This window comes from Salvelinus namaycush, chromosome 8 (assembly GCF_016432855.1).
Source record: "Salvelinus namaycush isolate Seneca chromosome 8, SaNama_1.0, whole genome shotgun sequence".
NCBI lineage: Eukaryota > Metazoa > Chordata > Actinopteri > Salmoniformes > Salmonidae > Salvelinus > Salvelinus namaycush.
The window spans coordinates 12,425,014-12,450,011 of record NC_052314.1 but is presented as its reverse complement, the minus strand read 5'-3'; the positions used below and the strand labels follow the sequence as shown (position 1 = coordinate 12,450,011).

The window sequence follows — 24,998 nt, the reverse complement described above, 5'->3', positions numbered from 1 at the left end:
GTATGTTGGCAGCAGCCACTCAATGTTAGTGATGGCTGTTTAACAGTCTGATGGCCTTGAGATAGAAGCTGTTTTTCAGTCTCTCGGTCCACGCTTTGATGCACCTGTACTGACCTCGCCTTCTGGATGATAGCGGGGTGAACAGGCAGTGGCTCGGGTGGTTGTTGTCCTTGATGATCTTTTTGGCCTTCCTGTGACATCGGGTGGTGTAGGTGTCCTGGAGGGCAGGTAGTTTGCCCCCGGTGATGCGTTGTGCAGACCTCACTACCCTCTGGAGAGCCTTACGGTTGTGGGCGGAGCAGTTGCCGTACCAGGCGGTGATACAGCCCGACAGGATGCTCTTGATTGTGCATCTGTAAAAGTTTGTGAGTGTTTTTGGTGACAAGCCAAATTTCTTCAGCCTCCTGAGGTTGAAGAGGCGCTGCTGTGCCTTCTTCACCACGCTGTCTGCGTGGTTGGACCATTTCAGTTTGTCCGTGATGTGTACGCCGAGGAACTTAAAACTTGTTGTTACCTTAAAGATGTTGTTACCTACCCTCACCACCTGGGGGTGGCCCGTCGGGAAGTCCAGGACCCAGTTGCACAGGGCGGGGTCGAGACCCAGGGTCTATATTGAGCTTAATGACGAGTTTGGAGGGTACTATGGTGTTAAATGCTGAGCTGTAGTCGATGAACAGCATTCTTACATAGGTATTACTTTGTCCAGATGGGTTAGTGCAGTGTGATTGCGATTGCGTCGTCTGTGGCATGATGGGGTGTTAATTATGTAATTAACTCAGGAACCACACCTGTGTGGAAGCACCTGCTTTCAATATACCTTGTATCCCTCATTGATCCCTCATTTATTTTGGCAGTTACCTGTACATTGCCTTACAAAATACTACATTAATTTGTTTGTATTACTCCACAAGAGGACGCTGGAATCATTCTGCTGGAATCCGGTCATGTTTTCGGTAGTGCAAGTGACGTGTCAATGGGATGATCTCAAATGTCTTTCTCACGTCCTCGCTACTCCTCTGCTTCTCAAAAGCCATTGGATGAGAAAACCAGAGGTCCCGCCCCTCTTACCTTCTTCTCCAATGGGTTTTGAGAAGGGGACGATGAGCGAGGAGAGAGGCGCAGGGAGAATACAATTGAGATCTTCCCAATGTCTACCAAAGCATTGTGGGATTGAAACGTTGCTTGCAATGGTGACTGCTGGAGCCGTAGGAACTACGGGTAAAACTGAGAAATATTAACCATATAAATGTCACTAGAATTGTGCTAGTGATGATAATCTATGACACCACCGTCTAGGCTTTTTTGTTGAGGACAAGTTTATGCCCGTGTCATCCCTTCCATTCTGTATAGGCAAAGTAGAAAACTGGAATATTGACTTGTGTCAGTGAACGCTTGCTGAGGTCCATACCGTTTTTCGTTTTCAAAGGGGCTGAATAAGTAGGCAAGGGACCAGTATCTTACGATTGCTTTATTATTATTTCAAGATTTGATATTTGGGTCGAATACATAATCCAAAATGTCGACTAGTAGCCCCGAAGCGGTGAAGAAATTACTCGAGAACATGCAGACGGATCTGCGGTCCCTGTCCATGGAATGCAAGAAGAAATTCCCCCCAGTCAAAGAGGTAGTTATGGCTGTCTGACGTTATAGCTAGCAATTCCTCTCTTGCTTTCGCTCAGTTTCACTCTACTGTGTGTTATGTGATGTTTTGCCACCTCACCACTGATTATACATTTCAATGCAACTGCTGATGTTGTGATGCGAGCGCTCGCGACATGTATCAGAAATAGGAAGTCTAAATGGTTCCTTGTGACGTTTCAATCTGACGTCACTTAATTGAAGTAGACATTTAAAACTGGTTGGGTTAGGTAAGGGTTATTATTAGGGTTTACCATCAGAAATAATAGGGTGATACCCAGTTGTGAAGGCTGCATGGTTGCTAGCCAGCAGATCCGTCCCGCTTGCTTACATCTGCACTAGGGTCAGACAACATTCCTGTGTATATGAAGACACTACGGAGCCGGCACAAGCTATGGCTCGGAAAATGTATCTCAATCCAGGGATGAGAAATGCGTTGTACTCCGAATCGTCCCAGTATTCTAACTGTTACATCAAGAAGATTGAAAGACTATTAGTTTTCTGGAAATCTGGCTTTTTCATCCTCATACTAGGTAACAGCAGCCATTTTGGAATGGCAGTGTCAGCCAATTAGCTCCTTTGTTGTTCAACCATACATGCATTCCATAACGGCTGCTGTTCCTACTGCTAGCTAGCATGAGGATGAAAACAGCAGTTTACTTAAAAACTAGCACTTGTTCAATCTTCTCGGTTTAACACTTCATTTGGGATAATGGACAAATTGGAGTACAACGCATTTCTCATCCCTGGATTGAGGTACGTTTTCCGAGCCATATCTCGCACCGGCTTCGCAGTTTCTTAATATACACAGGAATGCTGTATGACCCTAGTGTAGCTGTAAGCAAGCGGGTTAGATCTGCTGGCTACATGGATGCCGAAGATTTTTATAACTAAGCCAAAGATTTTGGGATGCTTTTCCAAGGTCTAGGTGTGAACAGTAGCCAGTTGTCAAATACTGACTTTACATTCTATGATGGGACGTCCATTGTTTTGTGTGGATGTCAGAATCAGCTTTTTCACAATTTTGAGCTTCAATGATTTTCAAAATGAAGATGCTTAGTGTTGCCACTGCATTGGTCAGAAATGCTACATCCCAAGTGTTGTGATTAATGGCAGAATATTTATTTTTTCTTGGCTTGAATTGCACGGTCTGGTTCACTTTTTTTAGGGGAATGTGAACACAAAGCTCCCCAGGTTGGTTCATCATTATTCCCACACCACGCACTAGACTACTGCAACACAATTGCCCCTGCCATAACCCAGCACATTGGTGCCACGAAAGAGAGATGTTGATGTCCAGGTTCGCTGGAAAAAAACGTGCCTTTTTTGGGTATTGATTAGCAATTGTCAAGGATCCACAAAAATGTCTATATATGTTTTATATATATATATATAGTGTGAGAAGACACCATATTTGGTTGGAATTGCAACTAAGAGTACAAAATCAATGCTAGTTCTTAGGCAGTAGCTTACATTGGGTGTACAATTTTCAGTTACAGCATTATTTAATCTGCAGTATCCCTCTGCTATTTATTCTGTTAATTATAATCAGAAGATAATATTATTAGGTCATATTTTAACTAAATGCAATGTATTAGCTTCCAAAATTTGAGTAGGTATATTTAGCGGTCCGATACGTTCTGATCAAATGTCTTGCCCTGCACTTTGTAAAAACCAAGAGTGCATTGAGGTAATGTTGGAAGAAATATCCTGGTTCCTTTTTCTAAAGAGCAATGTGAATGCAAAGAGGACTCGGACGTGAAAACAGGTGAAGTGAACTGGCAAATGAGTTGAGTCCTTATTCAAAAGTAAGGTTAGTGTGAATAGAAAAATAACTGAGTTCACTTTAAAAAGGACCGGTTCTTTTAAGAGGACTATATGTGAAAACAACTATGATGCCTGGTCTACTTCATCAAGCTAAATATTTTCCATATGGGATGAAAGATATGCCTTTCAAACTGAGAATACTGCTATCTAGCCTTGCTCTCTAAACTAGCTAGAGATAAGCTGCTCCTTTCCAGATGTCGATCTCACAAACTGTCCAAGGTTAAGCTGATGCAGGTTTTTAGTAGAAATTGGAATGATGCTCTTTTTTTTTACTGCATCTAGCTTACATGCTGAGTACTGACTGTCTTCATTTTACCACAAGTGCTTGGACTATACCTTGTATTCATTGCATCAATTGGCTCATCATGAGAACAATACTGCGGAGGAGGTTATGCTCGTGCGTTGTGTTTTACAGTACAAATGCCTGAAGCATTGCCACAAGCATTAACCTAGTCCTCTGGTAAGCCAAATGCAGACACTTGTTTACATGATGTCAATTTGCCTAAACACACCAGACCTGTTTTGTTACTTACCTATTTGCTTGATTATATGTGACTTGTTTCAGGAAACTAGGTGTATGTCACGCGTCACTATTTCACAGGAGAGCCATTTGAGTGTAATGTTTTTTATTTGTATTTGTATATTATTTGTATGTTTTTTGGCAGAAATGCCTTCTGGAACATGTGAACTTTCATGTGCCTTAACAACAAACATGTATGCCATCTGTAAATACAAATACATTTGTTAAATTACAAGCCTAGTTGGTTTAACCAAGATGGCCTCAATGCCAAGTGTCTTGTCTGGAGGAAACCTTGCACCATCACCTACGGTGAAGCATGTGGGTGGCAGCATCATGCTGTGGGGATGTTTTTCAGCAGCAGGGACTGGGAGACTAGTCGGGATCAAGGGAAAGATGAACGGAGCAAAGTACAGAGATCCTTGATGAAAACCTGCTCTAGAGCGCTCAGACTCTGACTGGGACAACGACCCTAACCAGGACAACGACCCTAACCACACAGCCAGGACAATGCAGGAGTGGCTTTAGGACATTTCTCTGAATGTCCTTGAGTGACCCAGCCAGAGCCTGGACCTGAACCCGATCGAACATCTCTGGAGAGACCTGAAAAAAGCTGTGCAGCAACGCACCCCATCCAACCTGACAGAGCTTGAGAGGATCCGCACAGAAGAATGGGAGAAACTCCCCAAATACAGCTGTGCCAAGCTTGTAGCGTCATACCCAAGAAGACTCGAGGCTGTAATCGCTGCCAAAGGTGCTTCAACAAAGTACTGAGTAAAGGGTCTGAATACTTATGTAAATGGAATATTTATGTTTTTAAATTGTAATACGTTTGCAAACATTTTCTAAAAAACAGTTTTTGCTTGGTCATTATGGTGTATTGTTTGTCGATTTGATGAGGGGAAAACTATTTCATCCATTTTAGAATAAGGCTGTAACGTAACAAAATGTTAAGTCAAGGGGTGTGAATGCTTTCCAAATGCACTGTATGTTTTAGTGTAATGCACCAAATGCCTGTATCGCAAGAATCAAGTATATATCTATATATATTTTTTAATGAGTGTTTGTATTTTTGGTCTCGTCTCCTTTGCTCCTTTTGTGCTGTGTGCACTCTGCACCTTCCTACCCCCCCTCAACACCAGGGCTGTAATGTAACAAAGTGGAAAAAGTCAAGGGGTCTGAATACTTTCCGAATGCACTGTACATTCAAGTTAATCAAATTAATTTGATTTATCGCCCAGCCCTAGATGCAGGGTGGTATACTGCTGTAGGCCAAGCTGTCAGAGAAATGATGCTGTCTCAGTCAGTCTCCACATTTGAGATGACTGCTCCTTTATGCCGAGCCTGTGCCCTTTCGGCCTCCACTCCAGACTGAGTCAGCAGGCAGGCAGGTATAACTCTGGCTGGCTTTGTTTGTTTCTCCTCAGACGTAGTCACACAGAAAGACTCAGCACTGCTCTGGGGACGATACCTCTACAGCAGGGATGGGCAACTGCCGCAGCCTTTTGTACGCCCGCAGACCAATTAAGAACATTTAATAAAAACATTTAAGATGGGGGTGGGGGTCGCAACATACTGTTGAGAGTTAGAGTACACGAGCTGCAATTTTGAAATTTGGTTATGCATCAGCAGTCACTCAATTTGCCAATGTCAGCAAAAAATATAAGTTAGTCTAGCAGCCAGCTATCTAAGCATGGTTGAATTACTGACTGAAGTGGGGCCCATTAATCATCAGTTATCACATTAAAAACTGCAAACATTTTCCTCCACCCTATGGCAAAATATGTAGACTTTAAGGCAGGGCAGTATGACATATCACAGTATTTCAATTTTGTTTTTACCATATTTTATGTTTTTTCAATAATACAAGTTCTACATTTGCTTTGAGTAATGCCTGACCCCAGGGTGGGGGACATACATTCTAAGTGATTTCCATTTTGATTATTTTATAATGTTCAAATAATCTTCAACCCAAAATAACTTTCTGCATTAATTTGAGATCATTTCCACACTGCCACGTTGGTTAGAGCTGCCTTGCCCAATAAAAATAAAAAATCACACAATTTGAGTTTGCTATTCACACGAAGCATTGTCTGATGTGAACCATGCCTCGAACTAAAGAGATCGCAGAAGACCTAAGATTAAGAATTGTTGACTTGAATAAAGCTGAAAATGGTTACAAAAGTATCTCTAAAAGTCTTGATGTTCATCAGTAAGACAAATTGTCTATAAATTGAGAAAGTTCAGCACTGTTGCTACTCTCCCTAGGAGTGGCTGTCCTGCAAAGATGACTGCAAAAGCACAACACAGAATGCTCAATGAGGTTTAGAAGAATCCTAGAGTGTCAGCTAAAGACAGAAATCTCTGGAATATGCTAACATCTCTGACGAGTCTACAATACGCTAAACGAGAATGGTGTTCATGGGAGAACACCACGGAAGAAGCCACTGCTGTCCAAAAAAAAGCATTGCTGAATGTCTGAAGTTTACAAAAGTGCACCTGGGTGTTCTACTGGCAAAATATTCTGGACATATGAAACTACAGATGAGTTGTTTGGAAGGAACACACAACCCTATGTGTGGAGAAAAAAAGGCACAGCACACCAAATCAAAACCTCATCCCAACTGTAAAGTATGGTGGAGGGAGCATCATGGTTTGGGGCTGCTTTGCTGCCTCAGGGCCTGGACAGCTTGCTATCTTCGACGGAAAAATGAATTCCCAAGTTTATCAAGACATTTTGCAGAAGCATGTTAGGCTATCTGTCCGCCAATTGAATCTCAACAGAATTTGGGTGATGCAACATGACAACGATCCAAAACACAGAAGTAAATCAACAACAGAATGTCTTCAACAGAAGGAAATACGCCTTCTGGAGTGGCCCAGTCAGAGTCCTGACATCAACCTGATTGAGAATCTGTGGCTTGACCTCGAGCAGTTCACACCAGACATCCCAAGAATATTGCTGAACTGAAACCGTTTTGTAAAGAATGTTCCAAAATTCCTCCTGACTGCTGTGCAGGTCTGATCTGCAACTACAGAAAACGTTTGGTTGAGGTTATTGCTGCCAAAGGAGGGTCAGCCAGTTATTAAATCCAAGGGTTCACATACTTTTTCCACCCTACACTGTGAATGTTTACACTGTGTGTTCAATGAAGACATGAAAATGTATAATTGTTTGTGTGTTATTAGTTTAAGCAGACTGTGTTTGTCTATTGTTGTGACCTAGATGAAGATCAGATACAAATTTATGCAGAAATTCAGGTATTTCCAAAGGGTTCACATACTTTTTCTTGCCACTGTAGGGCTGCACGATATGGGCAAAACATCTAAATCTTATTTTTAACCAAATGCTGCAATTGCGACTTGACTTGGAAATCAGTAAATTTTAAATAAATAAATTAAACCCTAATCTATGGATTTCGCATGACTGTGAATACAGATATGCATATGTTGGTCACAGATACCTTTAAAGGGGTGTGAATCAGAAAACCAGTCAGTGTCTGGTGTGACCACCATTTGTCTTATGCAGCGCAACACATCTCCTTCGCATAGAGTTGATCAGGCTGTTTTTTGTTGCCTGTGGAATGTTGTTCCACTTCTCTTCAATAGCTGTGTGAAGTTGCTGTATATTGGTGGGAACTGGAACATACTGTCATACACGTCTATCCAGAGCATCCCAAACATGCTCAATGGGTCACATGTCTGAGTATGCAGGCCATGGAAGAACTGGGACATCAGCTTATGCTGACATGCTGAAATATGAGGTGATGAAGGGTACGACAATGGGCCTCATCTCATCACGGTATCACAGTGCATTCAAATTGCCATTGATAAAATGCAATTGTGTTCGTTATCCATAGCTCATGCCTGCCCATACAAAAACCCCACGCCACCATGGGGCACTCTGTTAACAACGTTGACATCACCAAACCGCTCGCCCACAAGACGCCATACATGTGGTCTGCAGTTGTGAGGCCAATTGGACGTACTGCCAAATTGTCTAAAATGACGGAGGCGGCTTATGGTAGAGAAATTAACATTACATTTTCTGGCAACAGCTCGGATGGACATTTCTGCAGTCGGCATGCCAATTGCACACTCCCTCAACTTGAGACACCTCTGGCATTGTGTTACGACAATGCTGCACATTTTAACGTGACCTTTCATTGTTCCCAGCACAAGATGCACCTGTTTAATGATCATGCTGTTTAATCAGCTTCTTGATATGCCACAGCTGGATGGATGGATGGATGGATGGATTATCTTGGCAAAGGAGAAATGCTCACTAATGGATGTAAACCAATTTTAGAGAAAAAGCTTTTTGTACACATGGAACATTTCTGGGACCTTTTTGTTTCAGCTCATGAAACATGGGACCAACACTTTACATGTTGCGTTTTATACTTTTGTTCAGTATAGAGCAAAACACTTGGGTGAACTGTTGGCTCGTGGAAAATAAATGATTATTCTAAGTCTATTGTTAAAAGTTAATAGTTGGCACTTTGAAAACAGTGTTTGACATGGCAACAAATTAAAATGTCAGGGAGGAGTTATTGTGACAGGATAGGAAGCAAAGTGTTGGTCAGTGTTTCCATATTCATGCTTCGCCTATTCCTCTTTGATTTAGAAGATACTGTTGCACAAACAACATGCTGATTTAGGACCTACACAATCACTGGTATCAGGCTGTATAGCTAGCTACATTTGCTCAGGACATTGTTTAGCTAGTTAGCAAGCCAGCTAACTAGCGATTGGCATTATCGGCTAACACGACTTAGCCTCAACTTGCTACGAAAAAACAAACTAGCTGTTTGCAGATGTAAGAAACACAAACTAATAGTATAGAACGCTTGTGGATTTATATTAAGAATCAAAGTGGAAACAGTATCGTAGTCATCAACATTGTTGGATGTGCTTCATTGACCATGTAGACTGAACACAGGTGTCTCGTGGTCGAGTAATAACAGATGCACACTGAGTGACAGGGTGGGCTAGGTCTGTAGAAAGCGGCATGCGAAGAGAGGGAGAGAGCAGAGTAAACTATACAAATGAACATTACGCCGTGTGTATCACATTTAACAAACCAAACATTCAAATACCATTATAGAAGGTAAAGTAAAAACCCAAACCGGTCCATGCATCAATATATAGTCAAATACGGTATACCTCCCAGCCCTAGTAGAATCGCAGGAAATTAGCAAAACTGCAAATGTTCTCTCCGCCCAATGACGAATTTAGTAGAATTGCATGAAATTAACTAGATTATTTTGGTCTTCGCTGTCACGAGGGGGGGTGCTAAAATGTTTTGCTCACAAGGTGTTGGGGGGGGGGGGGGGGGGGTGTATGGATGCAGGTACGCAGACCCAGGTACGCAGACTCACTTGACTTTTTTTTTTTGTGGCCACCGTAGAATCTGTCTATACTAAGCCTGTCCTTTGCTGGGCTTTCTAAGTAGTCTGTTTTACATTTTGATCAACATATCTGAATTATCTTACATTACTATGGGAAATAAGAATGTCAGTTGTGCCCTTGAGTCTTTTTTTCTCTTTTCACTCAGATAGCCAGGTACGAGACACCTCCTTGACCAGTCTTGCACACCCCTCTCCCATTCATTTACCTCTTTTACTGCAGTGCAGCTGAATTCTCTCAGGTTTGTCTGGGTTAAGAAGGGCTGAGAAGAATCCTGTAGATTTTTCTATATCACAGCTTCACGCTCAAGACCTTTCCTTCTATTGAGTGACAGCCAGCTAAATCAGTGGGAGCTTCTCTGTTGTGTTATGATCGCAGGTCTCTCTGTTGAGGAGTTACAGTGCTGTGTTTGTCGACTGTCTGAAACGTGGCTCCTCCTTCATACCCCGCCTGTATGGCTGACTTTGCCACACGGGTGTCATACAGTCTGAAGAAATAACAAGCTGAAAAGCAGAAACTTAGTAGAACTGACAGAAGGTGAGACTAAGGTTTGGATTAATTGAATAAGCCCCTTCAATGTAGGCTATGCAGCAGCAGAATCAATGCGAAAATCTGCTGTGTGAGTTGCTCTCTCGACATGTGCTCTTCTGAGACAGCCTCTAAGCGGCTGAGCAAATGATGCTGGGCTTTAGGAGAAGTAGTGAGTTTGCATTCAGGCTGGTGCCCAACTTCATGAATAATTCTCCCCTAGGATAAAACATGTAGTGAAGTTAGGCCTACGGGTGTGACCTGGTCCTTCCACTATTTGTCTTCATGCAGCTGTAGTGTGGATGAACCTTCGCATTCAGTGGCTTCATACGCCCTTCACAGTGCGGTTCACAGAAATAGTTCTAAACTGCCAGCTTGTAATTTTGACTCATACTGATTCAGACTGAAGCTTCTCAGTTCTATTGTAAAGGGGAAGAAAGTCATGCAGTGTCAGGCCTTTTTGGGCTCAGTTAGAATTTTACTGGATAAGAGTGTGGGTGGGGAGGGTGGACTTGGTACAGAAAGACTACTGACTGAGCTAGCATGAATAGACTGGAGTGGTTTCATACAGTGGCTGGTCTGTCTGATGACCTAAATGACTCATAGCAGATCCATTCCACTCTCATCACAAACATGAAGAACGAGGAAATGAAGCCAGTTATTTCAAATGTGAAAGTGTGAGGATGGACAAGCATCCAATAAGCAGAATTAGGCTTATCCTTGTTGATAGTATTATGCATAAAGCCCAGGCTATATCTTCAACATTGTAATGAAGCTGTTTCCTTAAAGACCATTGACCATCCCATATGATGTCATCTTTAATCATCATCACCACTATCATCTTCCTTCTACAAAAGGCTCCCATTCACATTCCATACTGGGTCCATTCACTGTGGCTCCTCTGAGCCCTGCTAGTGCTAGGCCCACCTAACCACAATGGCTGCTGTGTAAGGAGGGTTGGAGAAGGACCTTTTTTTAAGGCAATTTATAACAAAGTTAACACAGCGTGGCCTTTTGCTCAACAGCACTGTGGCGAAATTCACTTGGAATGAATGTCAGTTGTGTGTAATAATCGTATACAGCCAAACAAGGAACATCAAGGGTGCTGGAATGGAATATATAGGCCTAGTAGCCTTGTATATGTTCAGTTCTAGAGAGTGTGCTGATGGTCAGCCTGTTATGTGTGCCGAGAAACACTAACTTCATTAGCCAAGGGGCATTTCCATGGTAAGAGTCATGCTGAGACTCAGTTTTGTCACTTTAAAATGTATGTCAAACAAAAACCAATGATTGCAAAGTTAAGCAATCCATACAACTCTATGCACAAGGACTACTTTTTTAACAGTTTACTTGAACAGTGCAGATGCAACGTTTTGTTACAGAATGACAGTTTGTGCTGTCATTCTGTTACCAAACTTTGCATCCGCACTGTTCTTCAAGTAAATGTGTTTTTGTAACATTTTCTGTGGAAATTGTTAAAAGTAGTCCTTGTGCAGAGTTGTATGATTTGTTTAACTTTGCGATCATTGGTTTCTGTTTGATGTACATTTTAAAGTAAAAATTGTGAGTCTCAGCATCACTCTGTTATTGTGGAATTGTCCCAAGATAACAAGAGTAACTTCATGATGAGAAAGCCTCCGCACCAAAGCTGCTGCCTATCAACGGCACCTAGAATAAGAACCCCAATGGCCCTAAACGGCCCTTTCCCCCAACACAGACTTTATTGTCTGTTTGTGGAGGCCTAACCTTGTTTGTGCTAGAGAGATGTCCTCAACAACAACAAAAATGTATGTCACCCTGCCTGCCTCCCATTTTAGAAATAAGAGCAACAGCCAAAAAGAAAGGAGGACCAAGGCAGTCTTCATAGAATTAAAATGCCTTTATTTGTATGGCATGTTCAATGGAAACAAAGATGAAAAACTGTTTCGGCTGCATGACCTTTGTCAGGGAATACATGAGCCAAAGCCAATTAGTTGTCTTCACTGTTCTTCGTAGCTTCTAGGGTTATATTGATATCTTCGTCTCTACACCAGCAGGATCGGAATGATTATTAGAACAAGTTCTGTGTGATTTTTAATGCCCTGTTTAACGCCCTCCGCCTCCATCCACACTGAGGACAAAGGAGAGGAGGGAGACGTGCATTTCTCTAGATTATCTTTAAGTCGCTGTGTGGGGTTACAATAGGGCCTGTAGTTCTACACAGTTTGGCCCAGTCCACACTCTGCAGTATTAAGGCCCTGTTGCCGGGTAACCAAGAGGTTCAAGAGGTCGCATACTGTCCAATTGACTCCCACCTCTGTGCGGCCTTGTGGCAGGTCAAATTAAATATGAAGTGATATGACTGTATACCAGGCCAAACACAGCAGCATAGCACAGCAGGTCTGGTTAGAACAACAATAACAGGAAGTGTTTGTCACCCAGGCTGTCTTCCTACGTGATTTTACATCATACGAAGAGGGTTTGACTGGTGGTTGTTATTCATATCAAATGAATTACCTGCTGGAGTGTTGCACACTGTTCTTAAGCTAGACCCTTTGTGGTCAGATTTTAACTGCAAAAAAACCTGCTAAGCTGTGTGTGTTTTAGTATGGAGGAGAGGCAGTGACTAGAACAGGTTAACTGAAGAAACCCTGCTAAGCTGTGTGTGTTTCAGTATGGAGGAGAGGCAGTGACTAGAACAGGTTAACTGAAAGAAACCCTGCTAAGCTGTGTGTGTTTCAGTATGGAGGAGAGGCAGTGACTAGAACAGGTTAACTGAAGAAACCCTGCTAAGCTGTGTGTGTTTCAGTATGGAGGAGAGGCAGTGACTAGAACAGGTTAACTGAAAGAAACCCTGCTAAGCTGTGTGTGTTTCAGTATGGAGGAGAGGCAGTGACTAGAACAGGTTAACTGAAAGAAACCCTGCTAAGCTGTGTGTGTTTCAGTATGGAGGAGAGGCAGTGACTAGAACAGGTTAACTGAAAGAAACCCTGCTAAGCTGTGTGTGTTTCAGTATGGAGGAGAGGCAGTGACTAGAACAGGTTAACTGAAAGAAACCCTGCTAAGCTGTGTGTGTTTCAGTATGGAGGAGAGGCAGTGACTAGAACAGGTTAACTGAAGAAACCCTGCTAAGCTGTGTGTGTTTCAGTATGGAGGAGAGGCAGTGACTAGAACAGGTTAACTGAAGAAACCCTGCTAAGCTGTGTGTGTTTCAGTACTAGAACAGGTTGTCTTGTGCTCACACCAATCCAATATTTCCTCACTTTAGCTTGGAACAAGAATTGTGGGACAGGAATTGCCAGGAAACAATTTGACACTGAAAGTATGTTAATGTAGGCTATAGGGAAAGAAGTGGAGGGTGCTCAACCAATGGGAGGCGAGGTACAACCCAAAAAATGTTAATCATCATTGAAAAGGAAAAGACGCAACGCTCGCTCACCATTTAAATATTCATTGTTTTATTCAAGCAAGGTTAAAAGTTGTTCTGATAAAGGCCATTGAGGGCTGAAATGTTCATCTTTTAACCTTGCTTAAATAAAACACTGCATTTTGTTATGGTGAACGAGCGTCGCACCTTTTCTATGTAGGTTATAGGCCCAGTCTGTATCACAGTGCACAGTCAGGTGTTAATGATCTGCTTGTTGTGGTTGGTTTCTTACTTTTTAACGGCATTGTTGGGAAAGGGCTCGTGAGTAAGCATTTCACGGTAAAGTCTACACTTGTTGTATTCGGCGTATGTGACAAATAAAAATTTATTTCAATTTGAATTGTTTTATTCGATTTGACTTGGGGATGGGAGAAAAAGAACGAAGGAGAACGAGAGGGAGAATATCTAGACCTCTGTAGACTGCTGAAAGCACAGCATGATCTCACTATGTCAGGCAACAGAGCTCCACACAAGAGAAATCACTATGGCTCCCAGGGTCTCCTCTCCGGTAACTCAAGGTTAACTGATTAGTGTGTCTGGCCTTGAGGATCATTAATAAGGACTAGGAGACGTCTACCTCAGTTCTAACAGTGCATATAGAGGTGGTAACGTATCGTCAGCTGTCTTATCATAAGGAATGTATAGGTACAGTAAATGGAAACTTAATGTGTCTCTGTTCTGTGCTTTTCTAGGCTGCTGAGTCTGGGATAGTCAAGATCAAGACCATCGCTGCGAGGAATTCAGACATCTTGGCAAGTGAGTGATTGAGGGAGGGGACACTCTTATGCCTTGTGTTTGTTTGTTTGTGAGCGATGTTTTGGCTGAGCCAATATCCAATCACATACAGAACAGTGATTAGACCCCTTTAAAACAAGCTAAGGAAAGGAGGATGCATTCTAACAGAGTAGTCTTATTGTAGATGTTTGTTTTAGAACAGCTGTCTAATGTGTTAACTGCATGCCCATGATTTGTCTCCTCTTTAGCTCTGAAGGAGAACAGCTCGGAGGTGGTCCAGCCGTTCCTGATGGGCTGTGGCACCAAGGAGCCCAAGATCACCCAGCTGTGTCTGGCTGCTATCCAGAGACTCATGTCCCACGAGGTGGTGTCTGAGGTGAGGAACACAGGACCACTAACAAAAGAGTGATATGCTTTCATTCTAAGGAAATTGGTCTGGATGTAAGGCATACATTTGAAGTCAGGGCAGTGGGAGAACGTTATGATGATCCTGTCTGGGCTTCTACTACTTTACATTCAGTAGTGCCAGTATCTCTCACTGAGAGGGTGAGAGATCTACTTTAGGCTTCACATTGCAGTGCAAAGCCTCATCTCTGTAGAACTGCTTGCTGCACCTCAATATGGAGCCCAGGCTATTGTGACTGGCCCTTTAACCCCTACACCTCAACATGGAACACAGGCTATTGTGACTGGCCCTTTAACCCCTACACCTCAACATGGAACACAGGCTATTGTGACTGGCCCTTTAACCCCTACACCTCAACATGGAACACAGGCTATTGTGACTGGCCCTTTAACCCCTACACCTCAACATGGAACACAGGCTATTGTGACTGGCCCTTTAACCCCTACACCTCAACATGGAACACAGGCTATTGTGACTGGCCCTTTAACCCCTACACTTCAACATGGAACACAGGCTATTGTGACTGGCCCTTTAACCCCTACACCTCAACATGGAACACAGGCTATTGTGACTGGCCTTCCCTGACAATGGCCTTGATCTGCCTGGTGTTAGCAGCGACACCTTACTGACCACTGACCACCTAGCCAGCCAGGCCTACTGTGTGAATAAGAACACCCTGGCTAATTCACTCCCTGCCTGACTGAATGTGTACACCCTGCCTTCCTGATTGGCTGGCTGGCTGACTGACTGTGTACACCCTACCTTCCTGGCTGACTGACTGTGTACAGCCTGACTGGCTGGCTGGTTGTGTTTACATGATATCAGCAGTCTCCCTGTTTGTAGCCTTTCAACAGAGGCTTTCTGCCACACTCCAGCGCCTCCGCTCTATCTCTGTTTGTCTGTAAGCCCAGGGCTTAACTACTGGGATGGGGAAGAGGAACCAAGCTACCACGATATTGATTATATGTGATGTTTTATGTGAGTGAAAAGTGTTGGTTTTGCCTTCTGAAGAACAGGTTCTTTCTTCAAACTCAACTTCCCCCAGTTTCACTGGTTGTGTACGAGTTCTGCAGAGTTGTTCTGACCTCAGGAAGTGACACGAGGACAATGGCTCAATCCCAATACCCCCGCCTTAGCCCTCCCCCTCGTTTTCAAGTGTCCCTCGGTGGGGGAGTGGCACTCAAACGGAGCAACTAGAGGTAGGGAGAGATGAATAACCCTAGGGAATGGGACGTCACTCACGTACATCAGAAGCCGCCGAAGGATAGCCTACCACGCAATTCAATGACGTCGAGCCTTGTTTTCACTCCACTGGCGGCGATAATAGCTTTCCTTATATTTCTCATGCAACAAATACGTACAGTACTTACCAAATGAAAACAGCCAAATAACAATGTGCCCATAATGTACCAATCCTCTGGTTGTGGTTCAATGTGGAGTAGTACTGAAGTCAGGACTTTCATTCCATAATAGCAGTTTGACATGTAACAGTCGCATTTCCCTTCACTCAGTCATTTTATGCATTTTCTTGGGGATTAAAGATGAATGATTAACCAGTGGAAGCATTGTAAAAAAGTTTCAACCACTGTTCTGAACTAATATTTAGTTAGAGGTGGGGGATATCTAGCTGCACAACATTTTTAACAAACCGATCTCATGGAACTATATTTAACTATACTGTACATTTTCGTTATAGTCCTTCAAATACTTGTTTTAATTAAAATTCAGAAATGGATAATCACCCTACAGTTTTCTTAATCTGAGCCGAAAGGTCATTTCAGAATCACCCCAGTTTGGTAGCCTATGCTGTTGAATGCTCTTCCTGGCCATGGTTGTTCATGTGGTGGTTACAATGTATCTCTGATCAAACGCTCTCATAAAAGGTCTGTGGTAAAGACACAGGAGCAAATGAGTTTGGTACAGGGATGGACAGAATTTTGACATGCAAATCTGATTGGATACAGCGTTTTTGATTATTGAAATATCAGCCTCAATTTTACATGTTGCTTTTTTATTTTTGAGGGCTAATTGGGGACATTTACAGCGACAGCTGTAGTCAGGGACAGGCCACTAAAATTGGCCCACTTATTTTATCCTCTACTACACAATAAGCAAGAAAATACTTAAAAACCTCTGAAGGTTTGGACTCTTTTTTTCAATTTTCGTCTAAAATGACATGCCCAAATCTAACTGCCTGTAGCTCTGGACCTGAAGCAAGGATATGCATATTCTTGACACCATTTGAAAGGAAACAATTTGAAGTTTGTGAGAATGTGAAATTACTGTAGGACAATATAATACATTAGATCTGGTAAAAGATAATACAAAGAAAATATGTTTTTTTTGTTTTTTGGTTCCATCTTTTGAAATGCAAGAGAAAGGCCAATATATGACTTAGGAATCTAGGCGCAGTTTAGATTTTGGCCACTAGATGGCAGCAGTGTATGTGCAAAGTTTTAGACTGATCCAATGAACCATTGTATTTCTGTTCAAAATGTTGTATCAAGACTGCCCAAATGTGCCTAATTGGATTATTAATACATTTTTAAGTTCATAACTGTGCACTCTCCTCAAACAATAGCATGGCATTTCACTGTAATAGCTACTGTAAATTGGACAGTGCAGTTAGATAAATTATTGTTAAAGCTTTCTGCCCATATCAAATATGTCTATGTAGAGGTTAAATATGTTATTTCAGCTGCATTGCATGGCATATACTGTAGTGTACAGTGCCTTCAGAAAGTATTCACATCTCTTGACTTTTTCCACATTTTGTTGTTACAGCCTGAATTTAAAATGGATTAAATTGAAATGTTGCGTCACTGGCTTACCCACTAATGTCAACGTGGAATTATGTTTATAGAATTTTTTTGGTAATTCATTAAATATGAAATGTCTTGAGTCAATAATTAAACAACCCAGGCTTGCATTATGGCAAGCCTAAATAAGTTCAGTAGTAAAAATATACTTAACAAGTCACATAATAAGTTGCCTGGACTCACTCAGTGTGGGATAATAGTGTATAACATGATTTTGGAATGACTCATCTCTACCCCACATACAATTATCTGTAAGGTCCCTCAGTTGAGCAGTGCATTTCAAACACAGATTCAACCACAAAGACCAGGAAGGTTTTTCAGTTCCTCACAAAGAAGGTCATCTATTGGTAGATGTGTAAAAAAGCATTTTTTTTAAATAGAGCACACTTTGAATATCCCTTTGAGCATGGTTAAGTTATTTACACTTTGGTTGGTGTATCAATACACCCAATCACTACAAAGATACAGGCGTCCTTCCTAACTCCATTGCTGGATAGGAAGGAAACCTCTCAGGGATTTCACCATGACGCCAATGATGACTTTAAAGCAGTTAGAGTTTAATGGCTTTGATAGGAGAAATCTGAGGATGGATCAACAACATTGTAGTTACTCCACAATACTAACCTAAATAACAGAGTGAAAAGAAGGAAGCCTGTACAGAATAAATTTATTCCAAAACATGCATCCTGTTTGCAATAAGGCACTGAAGTAAAACTGCTCAAATTAGGCAAAGAAATTGACTTTGTCTTGAATACAAAGCGCTATGTTTGGGACAAACACAACACATCACTTCAAATTTTCAACCATGGTGGTGGCTGCGTTATGTTATGGGTATGCTTGTCATCGGCAAGGACTAGGGAGTTTTTTGGATGCAAAGAAGTGGAATTAAGCTAAGCACAGGCAAAATCCTAGAGGAAAACCTGGTTGTCTGCTTTCCAACAGACACTGGGAGACAAATTCACCTTTCAGCACGACAGTATCCTAAAACACAAGACCAAATATACACTGGAATTGCTTATCAATATGACATTGTGAAGTAAAAAAATATATATATTTTAAGATAACAGCTGTAACAAATGTTTATTTTTTAACCTTTATTTAACTAGGCAAGTCAGTTAAGAACAAATTCTTATTTACAATGACGGCCTAGGAACTGCCTTGTTCAGAGGCAGAACGACAGATTTTTGTCAGCTCGGGATTCGATCTAGCAACCTTTCGGTTACTGGCTCAACACTCTAACCACTAGGCTACCTGCCGCCCCAACAAAATGTGCAGTAAGTCCAGGGGTATGAACATATTCTGGTGGCACTGTAGCTTCAATCTCTAACATTACTACAATAAAGAGCAATGGCAAGTGATTGACTTTTAAATCTTTTTTTATGAACAGCAAGGCAAGCTTTCACAATTGTACCTAACATTTTCAGTAAATGCTTTAGCTTTTTTTTGTTGTAAATTACCTTTATGACACATGCATAGGCCTAATCATTTCTCTACATTAACTAACAACATATTCCTCTTAACTGTACATTTTTTTAGCATGAAGTTATTTCTTACGTTTGCTTCCATCCTAGTATTTTTGTCAGCCATCTTTCCTGAAGCAACTTTCTAGCCTCGGGTCGCAGAGCTTCATGGGAGTTTTGAGTACCACTCGTTAGCAACTCGATTCGCTTCATTTGGTGTGCCAATTAGAGTGCTGAAAAGCCACTATGCCTCGCTCAAGGTTGAATTGGGATGCCACATTCCTCAATAGTTAACACAGCCACAAAGTAATAAATCGTGCCTATTTCTACAATTTATCTTAAAATCAGATTTTAAACCAAACCTTAACCCTTGCCGCACTGCTAACCTTAGGTCTGACCTTAACCTTAAATTAAGACAATTTTTATGATATAGCCAAATTTTGACTTTGTGGCTGTGTATCTAGTGAAAACTGGACACCACTCCGACTTGATGAGATTCGCGGGATCGTTGTTAACCTGTTGAGGACAGAGGGCGCTGTTTTCACTTTGGGGGAAAATCGTGCCCAATTTAAACGGCCTCGTACTCAATTCTTGCTCGTACAATATGCATATTATTATTACTATTGGATAGAAAACACTCTCTAGTTTCTAAAACCGTTTGAATTATATCTGTGAGTAAAACAGAACTCATTTTGCAGCAAACTTCCTGACAGGAAGTGGAAAATCTGAAATCGATGCTCTGTTCTAGGGCCTGCCTATAAATGTCCTTGATATTTATTAGTATACATGCACTTCATACGTCTTCCACTAGATGTCGACAGGCAGTGAGAGAAGAAATGGAGTGTATAACTTGATCTGGGGTCGAATAAAAGCTCTCGGCATGACGTGTCACCAGTTTCCTGTTTTCTGGAGAGCGCGAGAAGGGACCTGGTATTGCCTTCTGAAAAGCTGTCGTTATAGACGACTAATATCTCCGGCTTTGATTTTATTTGATAAATGTGACAATATCATCGTAAAGTATGTTTTTTCAATATAGTTTTATTAGATTATTGAAATTTATTCGGGACGTTAGGCGTGTTGCGTTGTGTGCCTTTGTTCAGGAAAGAGAGCTTCGCGCTACTTTGCTAGCTTTCCATGCTAATTGACTGGAGAAGAGGACATTCTAAAACCAAACAACGATTGTTCTGGACAAAGGACCCCTTGTACAACATTCTGATGGAAGATCATCAAAAGTAGGACCCATTTTATGATGCTATTTCATATATCTGTCGAACATGTGAAATAGTAGTTTGCGCCCAGATTTTGGGCACGCTCTCGCTATAACTAAGCTGGATGTTGTAATGAAGTTATTTTTAGAATTCTAACACGGCGATTGCATTAAGAACTAGTGTATATAATTTCCTATACAACATGTATTTTCTAGTAACGTTTATGAATAGTTATTTGGTCAGAATAGTTGAGTGTCGTAAAAATATCCGCACATTCTGGGAAAAAGATGCTACGTTAGCACAATGTATAACCTCTGATTTCAGCTCTAAATATGCACATTTTCGAACAAAACATAAGTGTATGTATAACCTGATGTTATAGGACTGTCATCTGATGAAGGTTTATGAAGGTTAGTGAAAATTAATATCTTTTGCTGGTTTATTCGCTATCGCTAACGTGCCTATTGCTATCGCTAACGTGCCTTGATGAATGAATGCGGTAGTGTGGTAGGCTATTGTAGTAAGCTAATATAATGCTATATTGTGTTTTCGCTGTAAAACAATTAAAAAATCGGAAATATTGGCTGGATTCACAAGATGTTTGTCTTTAATTTGCTGTACACCATCGATTTTTCAGAAATGTTTTATGATGAGTATTTAGGTATTTGACGTTGGTGTCTGTAATTACTCTGGCTGCTTCGGTGCTATTTCTGACGGTAGCTGTGATGGTAGCTGCAATGTAAAACTGATTTATACCTCAAATATGCAAATTTTTCGAACAAAACATAGATTTATTGTATAACATGTTATAAGACTGTCATCTGATGAAGTTGTTTCTTGGTTAGTTTGGTTGGTTCTTGGTTAGTTAGGTTGGCTTTGTGCATGCTATCTGGGCTGTGAAAAATGTCTGTCCTTTTTTGTATTTGGTGGTGAGCTAACATAAATATATGTGGTGTTTTCGCTGTAAAACATTTTAAAAATCGGACATGTTGACTGGATTCACAAGATGTGTATCTTTCATTTGCTGTATTGGACTTGTTAATGTGTGAAAGTTAAATATTTCTAAAAAAAATAATAATAATAATTTCGCGCTCTGCCTTTTCAGTGGAATGTGGGAGGAGTTCCGCTAGCGGAACCCCGGTGCCAGACAGGTTAACGAAGGTGGAGGGTTAAGGGGGTGGTGTTGGTATTAAGCCAATGTCACTGGAGTGCCACAGTGGCTGTGTTTGGCTGAAAGAATGCCAATGTGACTCCCTGACCCTGATGTGGTGTTGGCTGGTCCGGTCGGCTGCTGCCCTGTGTCTGTGTATCTGTGTGTACATGTCTGTGACCTCTAGAGCTCCTCTCACTTCCTCTGTTCTGTCACATTCCAGTACATTGTGACTGTCGCTGCCTCCTGGGTGTACAAGTAGGCTACAAGTCTAACCATGTGTTGTGTGTGTTCATCAGGCTGCAGCAGGGAACATCATTAACATGCTGTGGCAGTTGATGGAGAACGGGCTGGAGGAACTGAAGCTGCTGCAGACTGTCCTAGTGCTGCTCACCACCAACACAGTGGTACATGACCAAGTCCTGTCCAAGGTACCGTACACTCAGCAGACACTTTTATATATTCACAGTACAGTCAGATTGTACATGCTGTGTCCCAAACACGTCTCATATTGCCCAGGGAGTTGGTTTCCACGTACATGTTAATCCAGGTGTGTGCCTTAGTAAATCTGACTACGTTCCGATGTTCATACTAGCATACCACTTAGAATGTATTCCCCAGTACATGTCTTGATTCTTGGTGGCAGGCTATGTTAGGCTGGATATTGTAACAGAGCCTGTGTCACCCTTCCAGGCCATCGTGCTGTGTTTCCGTCTGCACTTCACCAAGGACAACATCACCAACAACACAGCCGCCGCCACCGTCAGACAAGTCGTCACCGTGGTATTCGAGAGGATGGTCGCGGAGGACGAGCGCTTCAAAGGTCAGAGCAGAGTGCTCATGGGAAATGGAGTTCCCGGACTTTCTTTTGGCCATTGATTCAGAGTTGAGTCATTGTTAGATCCACAAAGGGAAGTGCGCAAGTGTACACTTTGGATGAAAGGTGGAGGTTGCTGCCACAGAACTTTACATCAGTATTCTAGCATCCCACTTCCTCTCTCCAACCCTCCTCTTTTCCTCTAACTTTGACCATGCCACAGAGGAAGGGAAGGGTGTTTGTTTCTCCTTGGATTGCCTAAAACTCCTTATCCCATGACTTCAGTGAATACAACATGACTTGTTGAGGTTCTGGTTTGGCCCCTTTAGTTTTCACACTGCTGTCTTTCCACTCTACGTCTTAGTATCACTGGGATTGGAAATCACAATTTAAATGAGGGACTTTTCCCTCTTGAGGTAGGTTTTGGACGGGTCTTTTCTGAGAGTGTTTGTTTGTTATTGTTTGATGAGAGATTGATCTCTCCAGGCTTGTAGCCACAGCTGTTTCTAAAGTTGTCTCTCTCCTCTGCCCCCTTCCCTCTCCTCCAGACATCGTGGACCAGCCTCCTCCAGTCCAGGGTAACACTAACCGGAGGTCTGTCAGCACCCTGAGGCCCAGTGCTAAAGACGCCTACATGCTGTTCCAGGTACGTCCACCAGGTGGAGACAGTCCTCCATACCTCTCACTGTACCCAACATTCACCCTCTCTCCCATCAGTAGAGGCGGTGTAGCTAGGGTAGAGTAAAATAGGTATGGGAGGGCCAGGGCAAGGGAGGGAACGAGGGCCAGGGCAAGGGAGGGTACGAGGGCAAGGGAGGGTGCGGGGGCAAGGGAGGGTGCGGGGGCAAGGGAGGGTACGAGGGCAAGGGAGGGTACGAGGGCAAGGGAGGGTACGAGGTGAGGGAAGGGGGGGAACACGGGTAGGAGGAAATGAAGGTAGGGGAAGGGGTAGGGGGAACGAGGGTAGGGGGGGAACGAAGGTAGGGAGCGGGGTGAGGGAAGAGAATGGGGGAAGGGGTAGGGGGAACGAGGTGAGGGAAGGAAGGGGGGAAGGGGTAGGGAGGAATGAGGGAAGGGGTAGAGGAAGGGGGAACGAGGGTAGGGAAGGGTGAGGGAAGGGGGGGAACACGGGAAGGGGTAGGGGGAAATAAAGGTAGGGGAAGGGGTAGGGGGGAATGAGGGAACGAGGGTAGGGAAGGGGGGAACGAGGTGAGGGAAGGGGGGAAATGAGGGAAGGGGTAGGGGAATGAGGGAAGGGGTAGGGGGGGTAACGAGGTGAGGGAAGGGGTGAGGGAAGGGGTAGGGAGGAATGTTGGAAGGGTAGGGGGGAGGGAAGGTGGGGGAACGGGGGTAGGGAACGAGGTGAGGGAAGGGGGGAGCGAGGTGAGGGAAGGGGGGGGTGGAAGGGGGGGGACACGGGAAGGGGTAGGGGGAAATTAAGGTAGGGGAAGGGGTAGGAGGGAATGAGAGAACGAGGGTAGGGAAGGGGGGAACGAGGAGGAGGAGGTGGGAACGAGGGTAGGGAAGGGGGGGAACACGGGAAGGGGTAGGGGGAAATGAAGGTAGGGGGGAATGGGGGAACGAGGGAAGGGAAGTGGGGGAACGAGGGAAGGGAAGTGGGGGAACGAGGGAAGGGAAGTGGGGGAAGGGGTAGGGGGGGAACGAGATGAGGGAAGGGGGAATGAGGGAAGGGGGGAATGAGGGAAGGGTGAGGGAAGGGGGGAACGAGGGTAGGGAAGGGTGAGGGAAGGGTGGAACGAGGTGTGGGAAGGGGGGAACGAGGTGAGGGGTAGGGGGGAATGTTGGAAGGGGAAGGGGGGAGGGAAGGTGGGGGAACGGGGGTAGGGAACAAGGTGAGGGAAGGGGGGAACGAGGTGGGGGAGGGGGGGAACACAGGAAGGGGTAGGGGGAAATGAGGGAACGAGGGAAGGGGTAGGGGCTTGAGGGAAGGGGTAGGGGGGGAACGATGTGAGGGAAGGGGGGAAGGGGTAGGGAGGAATGAGGGAAGGGGGGAACGGGGTGAGGGAAAGGGGGGGAACGAGGTGTGGGGTAGGGGGGAACGAGGTGAGGGGTAGAGGGAACAAGGGGAGGGGTAGGGGGGAATGTTGGAAGGGGAAGGGGGAGGGAACGAGGTGAGGGAAGGGGGGAACAAGGTGGGGGAAGGGGGGGAATGAGGGAAGGGGTAGGTGGGAATGCGGGAAGGGATGAGGGTAGGGGTGGAAATGAGGGAAGGGGTAGGGGAATGAGGGAAGGGGTGGAATGAGGCTAGGGGAAAGGGGTGGAATGAGGGTGGGGGGAATGAGGGAAGGGGTAGGGGGGAATGAGGGAAGGGGTAGGGCTAGGGGAAGGGAGGGAACGAGGGGGAACGAGAGGAAGGGGAACGGGGGAAGGGGTGGGTGAGGGAACGAGGGAAGGGGTGGAATGAGGGTAGGGGAAAGGGGTGGAATGAGGGAAGGGGTAGGGCTAGGGGAAGGGAGGGAACGAGGGGGAACGAGAGGAAGGGGAACGGGGGAAGGGGTGGGTGAGGGAACGAGGGAAGGGGTGGAATGAGGGTAGGGGAAAGGGGTGGAATGAGGGAAGGGGTAGGGCTAGGGGAACGGCGAGAATGAGGGGTGAGGGAACGAGGGAAGGGGTGGGTGAGGGAACGAGGGAAGGGGTGGGTGAGGCAACGAGGGAAGGGGTGAGGGAATGAGTGTTGGGGAAGGGAGGGACGAGGAGAAGGGAGAGGGAGGGGACGGGGGAAGGGAGGGAAGGGGTGAGGGAGGGGAAGCGAGGGGTGGAAAAGGGTAAGGGAGGGAACAATTTTGTGGAATGAAACAGCCATGCTGTCATAAGATGTGTACAGCCCATACTTCCAGACTGTATCACAGAGGCAATGCTAGTAGCTGTCGCCAGCTGTCCTATGTCTACATCCCCATTTCCGTTTGTCCCTCCAGGACCTGTGTCAGCTAGTAAATGCTGATGCCCCCTACTGGCTGGTAGGGATGACAGAGATGACACGGACGTTTGGTCTGGAGCTCCTGGAGTCGGTCCTCAATGACTTCCCTGGGGTCTTCCTGCAGGTGAATACACAGTAAA

At 44.0% G+C, this 24,998-nt stretch overlaps 1 protein-coding gene across 4 annotated transcripts in view; it reads left to right on the top strand.

Annotated features, from left to right (window-relative positions):
• Positions 1 to 1,175: 1,175 nt before the first annotated feature.
• The window catches only part of LOC120052406 (protein MON2 homolog), a 55,929-nt gene continuing 32,106 nt past the window's right edge, over positions 1,176 to 24,998 (top strand). For all 4 annotated transcript variants that reach the window (XM_038999291.1, XM_038999289.1, XM_038999290.1 and 1 more), the window contains exons 1-7: positions 1,176 to 1,624; positions 14,018 to 14,081; positions 14,309 to 14,436; positions 21,403 to 21,534; positions 21,797 to 21,926; positions 22,469 to 22,566; positions 24,857 to 24,982. In XM_038999291.1, the coding sequence (XP_038855219.1) occupies positions 1,517 to 1,624; positions 14,018 to 14,081; positions 14,309 to 14,436; positions 21,403 to 21,534; positions 21,797 to 21,926; positions 22,469 to 22,566; positions 24,857 to 24,982 (786 nt within the window). In that variant the 5' untranslated portion in view covers positions 1,176 to 1,516. The remainder of the gene's footprint in view (positions 1,625 to 14,017; positions 14,082 to 14,308; positions 14,437 to 21,402; positions 21,535 to 21,796; positions 21,927 to 22,468; positions 22,567 to 24,856; positions 24,983 to 24,998) is intronic.